Source organism: Pestalotiopsis fici (genome assembly GCF_000516985.1).
Source record: "Pestalotiopsis fici W106-1 unplaced genomic scaffold PFICI_Scf_8, whole genome shotgun sequence".
NCBI classification, from domain to species: Eukaryota; Fungi; Ascomycota; class Sordariomycetes; order Amphisphaeriales; family Sporocadaceae; genus Pestalotiopsis; species Pestalotiopsis fici.
The window spans coordinates 1,530,276-1,550,793 of record NW_006917098.1 but is presented as its reverse complement, the minus strand read 5'-3'; the positions used below and the strand labels follow the sequence as shown (position 1 = coordinate 1,550,793).

Genomic DNA, 20,518 nt, shown 5'->3' with positions numbered 1-20,518 from the left:
AGTACCAAAGAGAAACTGTTACTGATACTATTTTCCCCCCATTCTCTCGCGTTGAAGGTGTTTAATAGTTTGCCCTCTGCGTAACCGTAGTACATTATCAAAATAAAGAGCAGAATGGCTGATTTTAAAACTGCCAAAGATCACATTCCAGAGTAGGCGGCATGGACACACAAATTTCGTGAATCATGTTTATTTCTAATTATTGTATTATAAATTAAAACGTGCCTGTTTAGACGGCCGGCGCCGTAGTATTATGAGCCACCTGCTGAGTCGCTGGTGATGCGGCAGCCGGGGCAGTCTCTGGGGAGGCCGTCTCCTTGTCTGCAGCCAATGCATCCGTTCCATGGCGGTTATTATCCCGGCAACACTTGACGATACCCCAGATGGCTATTCCCAACATGACAGCACCCAGAATGCTGAAGCCAACGATCAAGCCAATGTAGTCAGACTGTTCGTTCCAACCGTCACTATCACTGGAGCTGGAGCTGCTACTGCTGCCTGAACGACCACTGCCACTCGAGGATCCATTGCATTCTTCGTCGTCCGCATAACATTTGCTGTCTTCGCCAGTCGACTCTGGAATCTTGGCACCGTACATGGAAAAGGCGATGACAGTGTCACTCGAGTCGGAGCCATCACTACCCCCAAATTTGATGGGAGCCATGGCGACGTCCTCATTGGCTAAATCAAAGACCATGTACTGACGCTTCAGCATCCCACCGCCCAGCACCCAGTTGTCCTCATATCTGCTGTACGTATACGACGAGTCGTTTGTCATTTGTACACCAAAGAGGCAATAGTCGCTATAGTCTGTTTCTTCATCGGTGGAATAATAGTAGTAGTAATCAATAATGTCAGACAGGCTGTTGTCGGCCATGACCAAGTCGGACAGTGGGACATTGAAGACGGGGCCCTCGTCAAGACTGCTGAGCTGGATGGCTAGTTCCTCGGTAAGGGTGTCGCGGGAGGAGCAAGGGATGATGGCAATATCCAGAAGCTCATCATAATGAGCACCAGTCAAGTCCCAGATGGCATGAGCTACTTCCTCCGGGACGACAGAGAGTGACGAGGTAGGGTCAAGGGTGACCAGGGGCAGCGCCGAGGTGTTTGAGATGACCGGCGCAAAGCTGCCATCCGACGATGAACTGGAGTTGAGTCCCACGATGCTGGCAGAAAAGGTGTTGGTATAACTCCAGCTATAACTCGACTCGTCATAGTGTGACCGGTCGACGCTGAATCGCTTGAGCGTCCCATCAATGGCCGACGTGTCAATGGCACCAAAGAGCACATGGCCAGTCTCGGCATCCTCTTGGTCAACCCACAAGCTATAGGACGTCGAGTTTATGAAGCCCAAGGCCAGCATCCGGTCAAGAATATTAGGGTTATATGAATAGGTGCCGTTGTAACCGAGAGCCATGACACCTCCCCATGTATCAGCCTCGGAAGCGCGTCCCAGGTTGAGATTGGAGACATTTTGGCCACCGGCAAAGCCAATCGTTTCGTTCATTGTTTTGCCGTATGCATATCTGTCGCTGAGGTCATACACGTAGAAAGTATCGTCGTCTTCATCGCCGTTCACATAGGTTGACGATACATTATGATTGTATGAGCCCCCAATGCAACCCTCATACTTGGAGTAATACGAGTAGTAGCTGTCCGTGTTGCAATATTGCGCATCCGGGACCCATGATTGGTCAGAGGATAGGGTGAGCTGGAAAGAGACATGTTGTGGTGGCGTTCCGACGGTGGCGTTTACTACATATCGTGAGTCGGCGCTAAATAGCTCTGCCGTCACTGTTCGTTTCTGCGTAGAAGGCTGTCTAGGATATGATTGACGGGAAAAGGGTAACCGTATCTGAGCAGAGGCTCCCGCCGCTGCTGCTACGGCGAAAAGAATGGACGTCCTCATTGGAGAAGACAGAGGATGAGCAACAACGAGCGACGATGAGGGGGAAACGACAGGAAGCGAACGAGACGTAAACAGGAGAGAGAGAGAGAAGGAATGCTATTGTTGTTTGGCGCTGGTCTGCACCTGGTATAATACGTCGAGTTCATGCCCTTTTCCCTCGTGCTGTGCCGCAGGGGCAGAGCAGGGGAATAGTCGCCAAGACACTGGAAATTGGCACAATGGTATCACCAGTCAAGGTGCTAGAACGGCCGATATACACGCTAAAAGGTAAGCTTAATTTTTTGGGCTTAGACAGTCCACCATTGAGCCGAGCGTCTGGGTCTGCTGATCTCTTGTACGATGCTGAAGATTTACGTCAATGCTATTTTTATGACGCGCTTTGTAAATCAAGAGAATTTTCAACTTGGCATGGATAAAGAATGCCACCGACAGTCGAATCCATCTCTTTATACAGAGTCCTGGCCTGTGGAGGATACGTCTCCCTGCAAATTTGTTTGATTCTCAGCTAAGAGGACCTAGGCAAGGCCAATACTATTTTGGTCGCTTGGCAGCGGAGATTCTAGCTGTTTTCACCTGGCTAGGCCCCTTCGTCTGGAGCCTTATATCCGACTATTTACCTAGGGCTAGGCATCAACTTTGTTTCCGAAGAAAATCCTTCGAGTGACAGCATGCGGCTCCCAGTTCCGCGACAAGACTTTCGAAATAGATGCTATTCAGGGTGCAAGGCAGAGATTGCGGATGGCTTTAAAGATGAGTCAGGCCATATCGATTGTACAAGTCTTGATCAACTATTCTGCCAATTTCTAGTGCATGGATGCCGGGGTGTCGTGCCGCTAGGTCGCATATGAGACTGGCATGATCTGATCGAATTTCATCACAGCTCTCATAGGGAAATCCGCTCAGTCTCACGACTTCCAATTCATCTCACGATGATGTGGACGTGAACGTCCCTAAGAATGGATACTGATACAACATGTTTCGATAACGCCAATAATTTCAGCTCTAATAAACTTGTCTAATCTATATTCCCCCATTTCCATCTTTATAACCACTTTCCGAACCACGTCAAGATCTGAGTAATGGAATCTTCCAAGCACGCCCTCTCCTGCGGATCATCTGGGTTTCCGCGGACCGCAAATCCATGCCGTCCAGGCTTGTAAACCTTGTGTTCCATCTCGGGCACCGCTGCTGATGCGTGAATTTTTTCAATCTTGCCTTTCATCTCAATACTGACTTGCGTGTCCTCCTGCCCCCAGCCGTAGCTGACTGGGACCGAGAGCGCCGCCACATCGTCCGGCAGGATCATGTTGCTCGGGTGTAAAGCCACGACCGCATCCACCAAGGGGACCTTTTCGGCGCCGTCCATCTCCAGCATATTACTCGTAAGGCCGGCGCGAATCGCGTACCTGCCTCCCCAGCAGAAGCCAACCATTCCGATTTTCTGGGTTCTGGGCGTGGCGCGCCGCAGCGACCGCAAAAAGTCCATACACGTCTTGTCGGTCGGTCCCGCCTTGTGCCGTGTCATCCACAGGACAAAGGATGGGGCGCTGGCCAGCAGACCGGTATATTTGCAGAGCGTAGACTGGTTGGCCGCGTCGACGGGGATCAAGAGGTCCGCCATCTTGAGCGGGACGGGGTCGCCCTTGAAGAAATCGGGCATGTACACTAGCCACTCGCCGCTCTTGGCCAGGGCGTCGGCAATGAGCTTGTTGTTGGGCAGCGCCAGGCCAAATACATCCGTGTACATGACAATGATGCCTCGGGCGCTGGTACGATTGCCAGTCACATACGTGTTGAGGCCATGGATGACTTCTTCTTGGCCCACAGGTTGGCCTTTATGGATGGAGCCCTTGAATTCGATGAGCACTGTATGGCTTGAACAGCTGTTTCAATGTGTAAGCATACCTTGATGCATTCGTTGCACGAGGAATCCATGTTTATTTGAGCTGGATACTTGGATTGCCTGTCTGCGCGACTGAACAAAGTATCGTTATTATAGGTAAAGAGTGCGGAAACGCAGCTGCTTGAATGATAATAGACGAAAAGTTCTCAATATTAATGCGCCGAGTGAACAATTGTTGAGCATTATAATTCATGACTTGACAACTCGTAACGGGTGCGAGGTAAGCAGTCTTATAGTCGAGACTCGAGATATCAAGGCTCCCTCAAAGCAACGCGATCTAACAACACAGTCACAATAGCACGACTCGACCTTGTCCTAGACGGCTCAATGAATCCCGTCTGACACTTAGGCTGCACCTCTTACGAATGATCTTATTGAATGATTTCAGATCCATTTGCTTGACCTAGTGACTTGATCGTCAGTGATAACTCGAGGCGTGACGAATGTCCATCTTACATGGGGATGCTCCAAGTCGAGTGCCAAGACCTACAAATACTATTTTGGGCTTAGCACAAAGCGCAAGTAAATGTGGCGCACGTAAACTGCTCCGAGGCCCCCAATCATCAGGTGCAGTGGCGTTCCCTCGGCGCAATGCTTAGCACCGTCTCCCGGCACTTGGGGCAGAAAATCAAGCCCCGACAGCCCATTTGGTGCTTTCGGTAGACACATTTCACCCGTGGTACAAGTCCTTCAGCAAGGTATCCGAATCCCACTATACAGACTCGGGACTAGACTTGATCTGTCGCATTCGGATCAAGTCATCATGTTTGCCCATTGCGCCGCCCCGTAAATAATGGCCAGAGTGTGTGTAAGAACTCCCTGTTGCACCTTTGTCCAAGGTTCCTTTTGGTTCCACAAGGAGAACTGTCTGATTCCTCTCGTCGCCCAAAGGCAAAACAAGACTGGTATATATCTTGGTGAGCAGGCGCAAGCAGGAGTTTCACCTCGAGATTACACTATAATCCAACTTCATGGTAGTCGTAAGACTTTGGAAGTGGCTTGCTGCAGGAAAGACAGATATCTCAATAAAAAGTCTCAGATTTACCATGATACACAGAAAATGAGTAGGTAAGCATATAGGTGTGTTTGGATCAGTGGTCAAGACCTGGTCACACCCAACCTGCAAGGGTGTATGTAGTCTTGGCAGGGCCACTCGCCTTGTCAACTTGGCCATTGAAATTCGGGAGCTGATTTCATGTCAAATAAAAGTCAATAAACTCTAATGATCCGGACGAAATGACCCCATGTGACGATGGCAGATGCAGTCAGCAGCACTAGAAGATATGGTGAACTTGCTTATCGTATAGTGGGAGTAAGCGAGAGGAAAGAGCCCTGAGCAATTCAACCAGTGTACATCGTGTGTTTCTACCTACTCAAGTGCGGGCCAGGCACTGCCACTAAAAGAAACAAGCCCTGTAGCCCTGTAGCCCTGTAGCCCTATCAACTAGGTTACACATGTAGGTTAGTATCTAGTGTATGTTAGGAAATACTCCGTAGCTAACATGACACTGCTAATCATGAACATAACGCTTGTCGCCACAAATCATCAGCGTTCGCCAGGATCAACTTGGGTCAGTCATCATATCCCTCGAATGAATATGGTCTAGCGTCCTGTATTTCTACGGCTCAGTGGCAGTAGTGCCCCATATTCACCCCTCGCTCCACTATACCCTGTCAACGGCCACCCCGCTCACCCGCTATTATTGGCTCTGTTGGCTCTGTTGGCTCTGTTGGCTCTGTTGGTCAGATCTACAGTATCAGGCAGTGCAGGTCAGGTTGAGGGGCAGACGGCACTGGCATACGTGATCTGCTCAGGCTCCACCGCCGGCCGGCATTGTCACAAAAACGGCGATGCATCTGACACGAAAACACATACGTACTGCTCTGGGGTATTTTGTTGTTAGGGCAAGCTGGCCTGCCCTGACCATATTATTACATGCAATGCCCCTTCAAGTTTCACTTGAGATCTCGTTCATATATATGTAGTTGCCCTTTCTCGACCATTCATTGTCCAACCACCTACTTTGTGGCATCTATCAAATCAGAATGACGACGAATGGCACCAACTCTTACGGGCGGAGGCTCCTCCCCCACGTTGTGGACGAGCTTCGTGACTCAAACCCGACCAGAGTTTACACTTCGTACCCAAAGACAGCAGACGTCAGGGATGGCTTCTTGGACTTTACAATGGCAGACTTTGGTCGTTGTATCGATTACATGGCCGCATGGATCGAGAATAAGTTTGGCAAGAGCGATAGCTTTGAGACAATCACTTATATAGGACTCTCGGAGCTTCGCGGTCCCGTCACTTTCTTGGCGGCCGTGAAAGCAGGGTACAAGGCAAGTGAATACTGCAAACTTTTCTATGCAGACTCACTAATACATTTCAGATGCTCATTCCTTCTCCTCGCAACTCTGCAGTGGTCAATCAATCGTTGATGGAACAGACTGGCAGCACAAAGGTCCTGTTTGCTCAAGAACTCGCTCCCTTGATCAAACCACTGCAAGATTTGGCTCCTTCGATTCGCACCGAGACACTGCCCTCTCTTCAAGAGATGCTAGATAGTGATCCACCGCGCTATCTATTCTCCAAGAGTTTTGACGATGCTAGAAATGACCCGATCGCCGTTTTGCATTCGTCTGGTTCAACTGGTGAGTGGTTGATAGTTCCATGACGGATTTCAGGCGTAGATGAGCCCCGGACTAAGTATGGAGCAGGTATGCCCAAGCCAATTACCATGACCCATGGAAGCTTTGCTGCAGTAGATTACGAGCACAATGTTCCAGCTCCGCCTGGGCGAAAGAAGAGGGATACCACATTTTTCGCCTTTGAAGAGGAAACGCGCATGTTCTTGATCTTGCCCTTCTTCCACGTGAGTTCATTCCTGTTCACTTCGTCTTGGTTCTTGTGACTGATAAGCTTGCAGCTGGGAGGGTTCTGGTTCTTTACGAGTAAGCTTTTATGCTTTGGCGACTATTGGCTCGACTGTACTCATCATTGATAGGTCTCGGCATCTTCAGAAATGTCACATTCGTACTGGGCCCACCACACATTGCTCCCGATGTTGCCATGCTCAAGGAGATGGCCCGGCAGCAAGAGCTCAAAGGTGTCATGGTTGTTCCCGCCTTGCTGCAAGCAATTCTCCAGTAAGTACTAAAGTTTATATTTTCTCTTGGTTAATTCTTGCAGAATTTCTAGTAGTCTATTTTCTTTCCTGATCCCATATTGTTGTCTCGGGAAATCTTTGCCCTCCCTCTGAGCTGTCGCTCAAGAATTTGGTTGAAATTTCTACATAACTGAGACAAGGTTGAGAAGCTAACACAATTCAACTTACTAGTGATCCTGATGGCATGGACTTCTTGAGAAGTCTCAAGTTTGCCGCCGTTGCTGGTGCGCCTGCTGCAGAAGCTGTTGGAGACAAAGCCAGCACTGCCGTCGAGCTTTTCAACTGGATTGGCTCAACGGAGACTTTCCCTCTGCCCGAGCTCCACAAGCCTCGTGAGGACTGGATGTATCATGAACTCGCAATGAAACATGAGATGCAGTTGTATGATTCTCACGAGGGCACATATGAGCTAGTCATCCTGGCAGATGAGACCAACAAGGACATGTGCCCTCTGTACCATAATTTGCCAGGCGTCAGTCCCTACCATACCAAGGATCTTTTTGTCAAGCACCCCACAAAACCAAATTTGTACAAGTACTTTGGACGCAGGGACGACATTATCGTCTTGGCCAACGGCGAAAAGGTCAACCCTATACCTCTGGAGCAATATATTCAAGGCCATCCCTCGGTCCTGGGCGCATTGCTTGTGGGCAACGAGAGGAATCAGACCGCTCTTCTTGTGGAACCAAAGGAATCCTTGGAAAAAAGTGCGACAGAGAGCTTCTTACAAACACTCCGACCCCGGATCGAGGAAGCCAACGCGCGAATCCCCGGACCGGGTCGTGTCGCTCCAGGGAAGGTTATCTGCGCCACATCCGAAAAGCCTTTCGCAAGAACTGCAAAGAACACTATCGTGCGCAAAGTCACGGAGCGCTCCTATGAGAGCGAAATCGAGGCTGCATACTCGGCTACGCCCCCACAGCCACAGATGGTCAATGTCAGCCTAGAGTCGACGGTCAAGACGGTCTACGAGCCAGCCAAGCTACTGAATTTCCTTCGATTGATCCTTGCTCCATCCTTCCCGCCGGCATCAACTATTGGGGAAGATGAGGATTTCTTTGCGTATGGCCTCGACTCGGTGCAGACTCTGGAAATTACCGCGAGCCTCAAGCGCAACTTACAAGCACAAACCTCAACGTCGTTTGCATGGTTATCACCGCGTGTCATATTCCGCAACGCATCGCTGACTGATCTGTCCAAAGTGCTCGTGGCGTTCCTCAATGACAATGTTTTGCCTTTGGAAGATGCACAAGCCCAAAAGATACTCGATATTGACAATGCAGTGGCACGACACACGAGTGGACTGCCGAGCAGGCTGGCGAAACAATCCAATTCTGGAAAGATCTCGACAGTCGCTATCATTGGTTCAACCGGCTATTTGGGGTCTTACACAGTTGCGGCTCTGCTGAAAGACGTTGATATTGCCAAGGTCTACTGTTTGAATCGCAGTGTCAATGCAAAGGAGAAACAGAACGCCGCCCTGGTTGCTCTCGACGGCGCCTTGGAGCCGTTTTTGAACAAGCTCACCTACCTGAAGGTTGAACTCGGCAAGCCACTCCTCGGGCTCAGTCAAGACCAATATGACCTCGTTGCGAATGAAGTAGATGCGATCGTCTATAACTCTTGGAGGCTTGATTTTGGCATTGCGATTCGATCATTCGAGCCCTTTTTGCGGGCAGCCCGAGACCTCGTCGACTTGTCCATTTCGAGCAAAGGCAAGCTCAGAATCATCTTCATCAGCTCGTTATCATCCGTCGAGAATCTCGCCAACGAGACCTTCATTCCCGAAGCGCCTGTTGAAGACGCCCGGGCTGCTTTGAACACGGGCTACGCTCAATCCAAATTGGCAGCCGAGCGCATACTTATCACGGCCAACCGGCAAACTGGAGTACCAGTCTCCATCGTTCGTGTTGGGCAGGTCGGTGGCCCGAGCAAAGCCTCCACGGGTGTTTGGGCTGATCAGCAGTGGATATCTGCCATCGTACGCTCTGCCAAGAATCTGGGCAGCTTCCCGGGCACGGTAGTTCCGATTGACTGGATTCCCGTAGATACTGTTGCTGCCATGCTGCGAGGATTCATGATTGCGGATGGCCAAGCCGACGTCCAAGTGTTCAATGTCTGCTCTGATAAACCCCAGCCTTGGAGCCTGCTTGTAGATATCGTGCGAGAGACGTTTGGAATCACTCAGATTGTCCCTCTGAGAGATTGGGTTAGCCAGCTTGAGAGCATCGACTCTCCGAGCTCTGAAGATGCGAGTAGATTGCCTGCGCTCAAGATGCTCGACTGGTATAGGACACTAGGTGACGGTACCGACACCATCAACATAGCAACGAGTCGCGCCAGGGAGATTTCCAAGGTCGAGATCCCTGCTATCGACAAGGAAGTGTTGACCTCCTGGTTAAAAGGCTGGAATCTATAATTTAAGAATCAAGGCCGGTTACCAGTGGTGGATAGCTCTGGTAGACGAATGTAGTTTTAATAAACTCCTATCATAGTACGGGAGGTTACGATGGGACTATAAGAAGAAGCAGTATGGTTGCCATACTTGCCACAAGAATCGACGTAGTAAACGATTCTGTATGGTGTAGTATAGCTTGATTGATGTAGGAGGGAAGTCCTTATTGGCAGTGCTATGACTGCGAATATGCTTGCCAAGGTTGGCACTATGCTAGGCACTAAGTGACTACGTTGTGATTGAAAAGCTCTTGCTCTGGTTGAGATATCTGATACCGGACGGAAGAACGACAGATCGGTCCTCGAAACTTGCCTTCACGTATTCACCTACTCCGGCTACGTGATTACGCTCACTGGTTGCGACGGCAAACTGCACTACCTCGAGTCTGATTTCTAACTGGTTTCGTCTTAAGACTTTCTTATCACTAGTCATTATCATTGTCCTGTCCAGATTCCAGATTCTTGGTCGTGCAATTTGTCTTTACTACACCAAAATGAGTTCAGATCAGACTACTCCAGCCATGAAGGCGCCCGAGGGTGAAAGCTACAACTTGGTTGACCCCTTTTCACTCAGACATCTTCGATTCGTAGTTGGTGGAGTTTCCCTTGGCGTTGCATTTATTTTCGTCTTTATGCGAACTTATGTGCGCATACTGATGAAGCAGTTACATGTTGAAGATTGTATGTACTATATGGACAAAAGGCTGTCTTTGATTGAAAAATAATTGCCAGTTGACTCACAGTATAGGGATTCTGCTATTTGTTGCCGTACGTTGAGTTTTCGTAAAAACTAAGATGCCAAACACCTGTGCGGTGAAGTGACGTGAAGCAGGCGGCCTTTGCCGTACATAATTCCATGTCGATGCTCGCGACCGCGTATGGAGATGGGACGGATCAGGTCAGCCTTTTCAGCCCCATCACGACTTCAAAACATGTCTACGTCACGTCAAGAGAAAGAGACTACACAGAGAATAGACGAATGACGTGGATGTTGAAGAATTATTTACCAGATGTGGTGTTCGGGTTTGATGTAGCGATGAGTCTGCACTCACCATCAATGCCACTATTGGTGACAAATGTTCCTCCTGAACACCACACACTAATAAATGTCTCAACAGTGGAACGTGTCGATAGCCATGTATCCACGGGCAGCCAAGGTGAGTTGCTCTTTAGAGGGAACATGCCAGTATATTGATGCTAATGTTATGAACAGTATGAGAACTTGGTCTTGATATTTTATTGCATTACAATGTTTTCGATAAAGTACGTTGTGCTTCATCAACTCAAGAGGGTATTTTTTGCACATGACCGCAAGAGCAAATTCCATCTGATCATCATCATGTTGATATGGGCCAACTTTCTCTACGCCGCCGTGGGCCTGACGTTTGTCTTTGCCTGCGACCTACGGAAGAGGATACATCTCCACAAAGGGGACAGTCGCTGCATCTCGCACTTGATCGCAAGAAACTCCCAGTGTTACTTCACGTGCTCTCGGGGTCTCAAAAGAACAGAATGTTGCTACAAGACAGAATAATCTAACGAGTCGAAGGGAGATGATCCAAACTCATTTATACACTCAAAGAGGCATTTGCTGACGCAATTTACCATGTATAGTGTTAGTCTGTCGCTGCAGACCTGAACATGGCCTCTGACCTGTCTATTCTGATCATTCCCATGTTTGGTATGGGGAACCTACATCTTCCCCTCAAGAAAAAGCTCCTCGCTGGCTGGGTCTTTGCCATTGGCATCTTGTATGTTATCCAAGAGCGCTACTATTTTCAAGATACTCACATGTCAATAGCGCCATGATTGCAGCCACCTTTCGGTTCTACTATGGAATCAAGCTGGTACACATTATAGATGCCACTTGGGCCACCATGCCAATGGGCAACTGGAAGTGAGTCTCGTCATGCTTTCAAATTATATCATCAGACTGAAACATTGACTTCCCATCTAGTTGTGGTGAGTTGATGGCAGGTTTCATTGTAGCCTGTGCTCCCTTTATCCCTCGCTTTGTTGACCAAGTCTTTAAACGAAAGCATCCGGACGCCTCGGCGAGTCTCCAAATCCACGTGCAATCGGTATTCCATGTCGCCACGAACTCGGCAACGGATCAGCAGCTGTCACACTGGGCTAGATTGCAGCTTGACCGCGCTCAACGGACGAGAAGGCGTGCCCTTTGACGGAACGATTAAATTGAAGGATCAGAAAAATTCACCGCAAAATGCTGTATAAGACCTTTTTCTTTTACTTTTGAAAGCCAAAACCAAAACCGAATGTGCGGATCTGAACACAGGAAATAGTAGTAGGTAGAGACAGTGTTTTCTTGCTTAATTTGTCTTGCCTATCATAAAAAAGATTTACGGATGATTTCAATGAAAACATTATTCATCTTTACACGCACTTTCCTGAATTTCTCTACGGTCACAACCCGACCTTTGTTCATATCCTTTTCGGGGACACTACTCAAGACAGGAGAAAGCCTCACGCTTTGATATTACCTCTTCGAGGACTCACAACTATGCGGTTCTTGAAATTAATCTTTGGAAGCCGAACTGCTGTGGCTTATGTAAGAGCCGATGCGGGGAGATAGGATAATAGGAAGACGTTGATAAGGCTGTTTCCACCTGAAGAAAGGTATCCATTCCCTCCACTCTGTATCAATCCACTCTGCGTACGTAATGAGACTGGGGACACACTAGCACCAAGTGCGGTGAGGCAACGTTCAGCTCACATTTCGTCGCCCCAGTAGCTCAGTTCACATGCCCATTAGTCCCGTTGATGAGGAAATCAAAAATGTGATATCAGTTGGGGCGTATCACTTTTACGCACTGTCCTATGGTGTAACGAGGAAGGTTTCTTCTATAGCGTAACGTCTCGAAGCGGCTCGAGGCATAAATATCAAGGGGGCTGGGAAGACTGACGGTTATAATCCATTCAAGCAGGTACAACCCAGGGAATAAAATTCACGGCCGAGTGGGAAGGGCAAAGAAGAATAAGAGTATTTGCCACGAGACGAATCCAACGTGGTGGAAAGGAAAAATCCCTTTAGCCGCACCGCAGGATCAACTTGCTCGTACGGGCTACCTCTTGCGGTAGGTCTGCGGTGCCCAAGCTTTAACGGTAAGATCCGAGTGTCCATCTTTCTAGTGCCAGGAGCTACGCAAGATGGTCGAGCAGATCATTGAATCCAGGCCAGATGGCAAAGGAGAAAAAAAAATAGTCAGCACCCTATTTTTTTTTCACACTATGGCGTACATGGTCCGTGCTTCAAACCAACCACAGCTCGGAACGCTCAAGCTGATATTACAACTGACGCCACATTGCGCCATAGAAGGAACGGTAGCTTCTCGCAACCCGCCCAACGACTCGCATAGCTTCAGTGATAGTTTCAATCTCTCTCATCTCTCAGCCCACCAAGACAGTAGACATGACGCTTAAATCCTGGACCCCTAAAAAGGGGAAAATAGGAAGTGAAAATAAAATCAGAAGGGTCGCCAAGAAGTGCACATGTGTGGAAATGATGCCAAGACTAGGCTGAGCTCATACCTTTTTTTTTGGCTTCTTGCACATGTCTTAGCAGCACTATACCTAGGTAATATCTTCGTCACTTACTCCATGCTTTTGAAGATATCGCCACATTATATCAGATTGTATTCAATTTCATATCCATGATCTATTTGTTTTTCTAACATGACCTGGACCGTACTCAATTTGACATGTGCCTGTAACGCGCTTGATTATCACATGGGGTCGGAGCTTTACCTGCATCATCACCGAGACGGTCTTGAGCTTTTATTTTCCCTTGTTCATGATCAGCGAAACAGGGCATGAGCTTCTTTGAGAAGATCAACCACGACGGACTTGCGTCTTTTTGTTCGTGATCAACCACAATTGTAGATCTCACACCCACTCGGCCAAAAGGAGGGTGTGTCACTATTTATAGCAAACTTTGAGCCATCATTATTCAGAGAGAATTCGGCGAACTCGAGTGTTGAGTAATATGATGATGCCCCCGTGAGTTGTCGCGATATTATTACCTGCATCACCCGCCAGCAACCCGCCGCGTGACGCTGATTAAGAGAGATTCAACATTCCATCATGATGTCGTTCCGAGTTGATCGACATATGACCTCTGCTGCAAGTTCATGTTGGAGTAGTGTAGCCACTAGGAGCGGCTTTTGGCCGACTTTGGTATATACTTCTCAAGAAGGCGTGATTGGATGGCGTCTGTACTACGTGAGGCTAGTTTGCAGCGCATGAGCTCGGTGCTTGGAACAACCACCATGATGAGTATTGGTTACCTCAGGAATCATGTTGTAGAGCAAATGCCGGGGAATCAAGAGAGAAATTTTGTGGACTCGAATGAAAGGAATGGTTTGATTTATGCTAAATTATATGCTCGCTTATTCAATTTGTGTCGTCGAGCACACCTCAGACGTACTCCCCAACGCCACCTTTTGTCGACAGATACAGTAAAACAGATCATACCTATGTTGCCCCCCTTGTGCGCCTAACGTCTAAAGTTTTCCCTATAGTGAATGACCTCGGTCCAAAAATTATTAATTCCCATGTATCTTTTTTGGTGTCTCACGGACCAATGTTCAAACGATTGCAAATATCGCGGCAGGCTGTATCCAGGGTTTCCTTGGTCTCCCAGCCCAGCTCCTTGTAGGCACGGCTGACGGCCGCGACGCTGTACTCGACGTCGCCGGCGCGTCGGTCAACAATCTCATAGGGAATGGAGCGGCCAGAGGCGGCCTCCATGGCGTGGACCACCTCGAGGACAGTGTTGCCCTGGCCGGCGCCGAGGTTGTAGGTACGGTATCCGTCCAGAATGGCACCGTGACGGCACGCGGACAGGGCGGCGGTGTGGCCGCGGGCCAGGTCCGAGACGTGGATAAAGTCGCGAATGGCAGTGCCGTCGGCCGTGTTCCAGTCGCCGCCAAAGATCTTGATGACGTCGCGCTTGCCAGTCATGACCTGGGTCACGACGGGCAGGAGGTTCGAGGGCGGGCCCCGAGGGTCCTCGGCGAGCAGGCCCGAGGCATCGCAGCCGACGGGGTTGAAGTACCTCAGGACGACAATGTTCCATGAAGGGTCGGACCGGACAAGGTCCGACAGGACGGCCTCGCCAAAGAACTTGGAGCGACCATAGGGGTTGGTGATGTCAATGCAGCCCGCCTGTGGTAGGTTCTCATAGCCAGGTTCCTCGCGGCCCTGCTCGCACTGCTGAACACAGTTCTCCTCACGTAGAGGTACACCAGCCTCGGCCAAGGAGCCGTAGATGGCGGCCGAGGAAGAGAAGATGAATGTCTTGATGGAGTACTCCTCCAGCAAGGTTGTGAAGTCGACGAGACCATTGATGTTGTTGCGATAGTACTTGAGGGGGAAGCGAATGCTCTCCTCGACAGCCTTGTATGCTGCAAAGTGAATGACACCAACAATGTTGGACCGCTGGATCACACCAGAGGGGCTCTTGTATGAGTGTGCGTCGAGGATATCCCTCATGGCCGCGTCATCGCGGTAATTAATGGAGTGAAGTTCAACCTTGGGACACTTGCGGTTGGGCAAGTGTTTGAAGTGGCGTTGTGCTATGGTGTTGATGCCCTGGAGGGCATCCTGTCGGCTGTTGCTGAGATCGTCGATGATGATGACATTATAACCCTCCTTGAGAATCTCTACGGATGTATGGCTGCCAATGAAACCTAGTCCACCAGTGACCAGGACATACTGATTTGCTCTTGCTCGGAACACAACATCATCGAAGCCGCCATGAAAGTGATCGAGCTCTACCTCTGTGGCAGGCGTAGAGGGGAAATGGACTGGTGAGTGAGACCGAAGCTTCGGCGAAGACTCCGAGGACGAAGGAATTGAACTCATCTCAACTGTGGAGTTTTTTGGCGTAAACGGATATACAATAGTGGCATCGATTTTGACAAGAGACTCGATCGAGGGAGAGGGAGCTTCTTTTGTCTTGAATTACTTATTATGTGGATAGATGTGCTTCTGAAACTTGTGAAAGTTTGACCGAGACAGAAGCCAGCTGAAAGCAAGATAAAAAAACTTCTTCAGAAATCCAGACCAGCCCAGGGAGTCAGAGCAATGACACCTTAGATCGAGCCAGCCTATGCGCAGTGACCCTCTCTCAAGCTTAATGACCGTCTGTTGGTCGTGGAGATTTCATCATTTACGTTTCAGGAAAGGAAGACAGAGTAGCGGGAAGGGGGAAGGAAGAAAAAAAAAAGCTTAGCAGGTTCGAGATAGAGCCCACGACATGTACAAGGCCGAATCTATCGAAAAATGAACCGGAGCCAAATGTCAGCTAGGTTGGAACTCATAGGCTCGGGACTTAGTACGACGGTCTCGACTACCAGCTTTGCCTTTTTGGAGCCGTCTAAAGCCCAATGCCGAGTGCACGTTGTGGAGTTCAGAAATAGAAGGAAATAATAGCACCAAGTGCGGGAGATGAGTGGGAGAGAGGGAGAGGGAGAGAACGAGTGTGTGAGTTTAGAGAGGCTATCGCCAGGTTGTGCGGGAGAGGGAGGCCGTCTGACGCTTGGAATAAGTTCCAAACATTAAGAAACGCTATAATATCAATCGTGTTCAAAAACTTGGTTGAAACCGCGTATAATCGAAAATGTAAAAAAAATGCGAGGCGAACGAATGAGAAAGCTCGAGGGTTGCAACGTTGTGCCATTCTCTCTCGAGGCACCCGATTTGCACCACCAAACAATTGGAGGCTCGTATAGAGGTTGAGATAGTGGAGCCCTCGTAAGAAGCTACTATTCTAAGCGTCTCCGTGGGGGGGCGTATGGATGGGCTGGTATGCGGCGGGTATGGGGGGCGCTACACTTAAAAAAGGGGGTACAGCTAGAGGTTAAAAAGAGGGAAGGGAAGAAAAAAGGGAACAAGAAAGGAAACAAAGCTCGAGCCTTGCACCATGTCGTGGACACTGACTGAAGCGCCAGACCAGACGCCTGGAGCCCGCTGGAGCCTGCTGAAGCCCCATTGCCCCAGTGCCCCGCCCAGGTTCCAGTCCTCCAGCCCAGCTGCTCGCCAGCGGACGGGCTAGGCGCCCACTCGGTGGAAATCAGCACTCGGCGCCGCGGGGGCCAACTAGCACTAGGTGCTTCTGGATTGCTGCGTTTTTTCCTGCTAGCAGCAAAACTGTACACTGCTTAAATATCCCAAGAGGAAATGAGTTCCGGAGCTTCAAAGCGCACAGCTGAAGCAAGCAATTTATCGCCCGTTTCTGTTTGGAGTCTTTTACCTGCTGCTGGCTAGAAGTAATCCACCCAAAGGGACACTCCGTGAATACTCGCCAGAGAAAACCCACCCAAGAAGCTTCAGACAAAGTCCAGATCCCCAAGAAAATCCATCATGTCCACGACCAATTCAAGCAAGGCCTGGGTGGTGATGCCCTTGTACTATTATCCGCTGACGAATACCACTTGGCAACCTCTCTATGATGCGTGCGTAACTTCCATTCCTTGCCCTGTTTGTCAAGATCTTCACCCCGGAGGATGAGTCGACCGGAACCTAGAGCTGTTGATGAGCAGATCTGTTCATGATCTGTCTTGCAAGCTCCAAGTTTTTTTTTTCCGGTCTTGTTTTTCACACGGTCTGACATCTGCTCTCTGCTTGCTCCCCTACCATCTCCGCGTCTCTCCGAGCTGAAGTGAAGGGCCGAGGGCCTCTGCTTGGGTCGAAAGAAGAAAAAAACCACACGACTGAAACCATAGTCGACGAGACCCACATGGGCTGACTTGCAAGTGTCCGCACGGAACAAACAGTATCGCAGCTCACCCTGATACCAACTTCCTCGTCGTAGTCAATCCCAATAGTGGGCCTGGCGACCTGCCGCTTCCCGGTCACGACTATGTGCGCGAGGTGCCGCGCCTGAATGCCTTTGCCAACGTCCGCACCGTCGGTTACGTTCGCATCGACTACTGCCGGAAGCCTCTGCGCGAGAGCATGGCAGAGATCCGGCAGTTTGCTGACTGGGAGGTTGGCCACAACATCCCAGGTCTTCATGTGCAAGGTATCTACGTCGACGAGACACCCAATCACGTCTCCAAGGAGCGATCTGAATACCTTGATGCCCTTCGCCTATACATCAAGCACGTGAATGGTCTGATGGGAGATCGAACGGTATGTGCTAGCTTCCCACCTTTACTTTTGGTTCACACTCTACACTACTGCTGCTTTTTTTGCCACCCCTTTCCTCTGCATGAACGTTTCTTGCTATCTTGTTCAATATTATGCACGCCCATTTCGTCACTTATTTCCGCGTCACGTAACCCAGCTCGCTTCTGCAGTCAGCCAAAAATAGTCGAAAAGCTAATTGTCCGACCATGGCTTACTAGGTCGTCCACAATCCAGGCACACCTCCTGAGGGCGACCTTAGCTCGTTTGGTAATCCCGACCTCGTATGCATCTCTGAGGAGCCTCACCAGTTATACATTGGCGAAGGTGTGCAGAAGAGATTGGCCGAGCTTCCTCTTGATCGTGCTCGGTCCATCTACCAGATCTCCGGTATTCCGCGCGAGAAGATACGGGATGCTGTGCACGAATTATGCAAGCGAGGTCAGTATGTCTTTGCTACTGACTTGGTGGATGACTTTTATGAGAGCTTTGGCCCAAGCTGGCAAGACTTTATCTCGGCGGTTGACCAATCTGAGAAATGAGTCTCGGATGGAGCGGAGTTTTCAAATTACAATGGCACTATAGATGGAAGCAATGATTTTCTGGCTTGGTTTTTGATTTTATGAAATTGGAACTGTATTTTGGCATGCAATGCCTTCTAGAAGAGAAATATAATGGGTATGATAGAAAAATAGATGAGGTAAATCAGATCGTCCCAGACGTCCCAACAGTTCCCAGCAGTTTCCTCCAGTTGACTAATTCGTCGACTGTGTGGCATCGACAAAGTTGCTCCAATCCGAAGCCCAAGACTCGTAAAAGTTTGCGTCGTTGCTCGTGATGAACAAGTGTTCTCCAAGACTGGCAACATCGTTTACAAAAGTCTTCATGTCATCATCGCTCATTTCCGGAACCGAGTTGATCATGATGCTCTTCTCGCTCCTGTCATCAGGCGCGGCCTCGACATCGGCACTCCGGCTTTGCCATGCATCATAGTTGTCCTCGAATACAACGATGATGTCGACATTGTCGTCGGCGTATCTGGAGTCTGGTACAGTGCCTGGGTTTCGGATGACCTAATGTATGTTATTAGCATCCGAGGTACAAAAGATTATTGATATCCGAGAGTACATACCGTCTTATCCCCGAAAAGACCGTCGGCGCCCTTGACTTCGGAGCTAATGTTCTTCATGTACTCGACGGCATCTTCAGAATACTCGTGAGGAGACTCGTCAAAGAAGATACCGTTCATGGCAATGGAGGTGGAGTTTGAAGACCAGCCGGCATAGGTCTTGACCTCTTCAATGACAGTGTCAATGTCTCTTGTGGCGTACCCAGTTCGTACATATCCCACAGTCTGAACATTGCTGTACGAGTTGAGCTTCTGGATGGCGGAATAGTATTGTTCATCCGGAACCAAGTCGGTTCCCGGGCCGCTGGCAGGGTTTACAACAACGGTAAAGTTGAGCGAAGACCTCGATTCAACCCTTCAAGGCCATGTTAGTGAAATTTCTTGTCTATAAGTTATAAGATCAGAGTCTTACGCATTGTAGAGCGGCTGCCACGTAGAGGCATCCGTGGGATAGATGTAAAGAGGTACGATGAGCATGGCGCCGTAAGTTGTCTTGTGGTTTTTTCTTGAAAAGATCACTGCGATTGGAACAACAATGACAATAATCACAACGAGCAGAATGGCTCCTAATAAACCCCAGAACCATCTCTTGCGACGCCATGCTTTTGGCAACTTATCCTGCAAATTCATCTTGAATGAATCTTACTTGACTCTTCTGAAACGCTCGTTGATCATCAATGGAGTGTTGGCACGATTCAAACCGCCAGAGATTTTCGATCACAAGGGGCCTTAATTGGTTGAACTGCGGGCGGCAGTGGGCGGCAGTGGGCGGCAGTGGGCGACGACGAAGTCAGTAAGGGGTCAGGCGTCGTGATCCCGAGTAAGAAAAGGCAAGGTGAAGATGCAGTAGAGAGGGGCGCGTGTCCCTTGAGTACGCAAGCAGTATATGACAACTTGTCAGTGGGCGTTGAGCCAACGAGGCAACGCGCGCGCCTATTGGATCCCTTTTTCAGCCTTTTGGGTCCCTCAGATTAACCGCCGTATCACCATGAACGCCAACATGACAGGGTGCCCCAAAAAATGATCAAAAACTGACAAGTCAGGGCAGCCCCCGTGATCTTGACTCTTGACTCTTGCCTCTTTTATTGCTTGGGAAGCTCCTTTTTTCACCGCCAAGCCCGATTCTCTTGCATTGCTCATGTGCTAGCAAATGCTAGGCATAAAAAGATATGGATACCCATCAAAGCCGCAGCCAGGAACGGCCGAAGAGCTGACTTGAGCTGCCTGCCTCGCCTGCTTGGCTTTTACTCCTGGGACCCTCCCAAAGGCTGAAAAAGAGGAAAGGTGGGAGGCCACTTCTGGTCAAACTCTCTTTTTTCTTTCTTTAAAATTTTCTTCTTCTCTCACACACCTCATCCCCAGCCAGCGGAGATTTTTCCCAAGCTCTGATCAAGACGAGTCGTGGGGTGGGTTTAGCAAAGATATCGTAGTGGGGATCCCTGCAAATCCATGTGGAAGGAGCCGTTATGACTGGTTGAATAGGCCGATCTAGCGCAAAACCAATGGACTGGATCGATGCACCCAAGGATTGGCTCAGGCACCGCTTGAGCTCCATGACACGATTCCGCGTCATTCATTCTTTTTTGTGCATGCGCCATCACCTCACCCCCTGCTCCGCCCTTTCCACTCTCTCTTTTTTCCAGATTTTTTTCTTCATGCTTAAACTTGCTGCTTCCCACCCCCGCAAAAGAGCTTTGAGGGGAAGGACAACACGGCAAGGTGACGGTTGGTGCAAACACTAATCCAAACAGAATGCGACTGTGCAGCCTCTGGAAGCTCAATGAATGGCCAAAGAAGACGAAAAGAAA

At 49.4% G+C, this 20,518-nt stretch overlaps 8 protein-coding genes across 8 annotated transcripts; 4 read left to right on the top strand and 4 right to left on the bottom strand.

Annotated features, from left to right (window-relative positions):
- Nucleotides 1–229: 229 nt before the first annotated feature.
- On the bottom strand, nt 230–1,909 carry PFICI_11162 (uncharacterized protein; the record flags this gene model as incomplete). The annotated part of the gene is made up of 1 exon (XM_007839743.1): nt 230–1,909. The coding sequence occupies one exon, from the start codon at nt 1,907–1,909 to the stop codon at nt 230–232; it is 1,680 nt and encodes a 559-aa protein (XP_007837934.1).
- Nucleotides 1,910–2,951: 1,042 nt separating this feature from the next.
- PFICI_11161 (uncharacterized protein) lies at nt 2,952–3,844 on the bottom strand (the record flags this gene model as incomplete). The annotated part of the gene is made up of 2 exons (XM_007839742.1): nt 2,952–3,758; nt 3,815–3,844. The coding sequence occupies 2 exons, from the start codon at nt 3,842–3,844 to the stop codon at nt 2,952–2,954; spliced, it is 837 nt and encodes a 278-aa protein (XP_007837933.1).
- A 2,014-nt stretch (nt 3,845–5,858) lies between these two features.
- PFICI_11160 (uncharacterized protein) lies at nt 5,859–9,398 on the top strand (the record flags this gene model as incomplete). Its single annotated transcript, XM_007839741.1, has 5 exons — nt 5,859–6,145; nt 6,184–6,464; nt 6,528–6,720; nt 6,834–6,959; nt 7,151–9,398. The coding sequence occupies 5 exons, from the start codon at nt 5,859–5,861 to the stop codon at nt 9,396–9,398; spliced, it is 3,135 nt and encodes a 1,044-aa protein (XP_007837932.1).
- A 529-nt stretch (nt 9,399–9,927) lies between these two features.
- On the top strand, nt 9,928–10,158 carry PFICI_11159 (uncharacterized protein; the record flags this gene model as incomplete). Its single annotated transcript, XM_007839740.1, has 1 exon — nt 9,928–10,158. One exon carries the CDS (start codon nt 9,928–9,930, stop codon nt 10,156–10,158), a length of 231 nt encoding a protein of 76 aa, XP_007837931.1.
- A 916-nt stretch (nt 10,159–11,074) lies between these two features.
- On the top strand, nt 11,075–11,616 carry PFICI_11158 (uncharacterized protein; the record flags this gene model as incomplete). Its single annotated transcript, XM_007839739.1, has 3 exons — nt 11,075–11,184; nt 11,235–11,330; nt 11,391–11,616. The coding sequence occupies 3 exons, from the start codon at nt 11,075–11,077 to the stop codon at nt 11,614–11,616; spliced, it is 432 nt and encodes a 143-aa protein (XP_007837930.1).
- Nucleotides 11,617–14,023: 2,407 nt separating this feature from the next.
- PFICI_11157 (uncharacterized protein) lies at nt 14,024–15,316 on the bottom strand (the record flags this gene model as incomplete). The annotated part of the gene is made up of 1 exon (XM_007839738.1): nt 14,024–15,316. The coding sequence occupies one exon, from the start codon at nt 15,314–15,316 to the stop codon at nt 14,024–14,026; it is 1,293 nt and encodes a 430-aa protein (XP_007837929.1).
- A 1,500-nt stretch (nt 15,317–16,816) lies between these two features.
- PFICI_11156 (uncharacterized protein) lies at nt 16,817–18,123 on the top strand (the record flags this gene model as incomplete). The annotated part of the gene is made up of 3 exons (XM_007839737.1): nt 16,817–16,908; nt 17,230–17,587; nt 17,803–18,123. 3 exons carry the CDS (start codon nt 16,817–16,819, stop codon nt 18,121–18,123), a joined length of 771 nt encoding a protein of 256 aa, XP_007837928.1.
- A 213-nt stretch (nt 18,124–18,336) lies between these two features.
- PFICI_11155 (uncharacterized protein) lies at nt 18,337–19,340 on the bottom strand (the record flags this gene model as incomplete). The annotated part of the gene is made up of 3 exons (XM_007839736.1): nt 18,337–18,654; nt 18,714–19,065; nt 19,123–19,340. 3 exons carry the CDS (start codon nt 19,338–19,340, stop codon nt 18,337–18,339), a joined length of 888 nt encoding a protein of 295 aa, XP_007837927.1.
- Nucleotides 19,341–20,518: the final 1,178 nt, after the last annotated feature.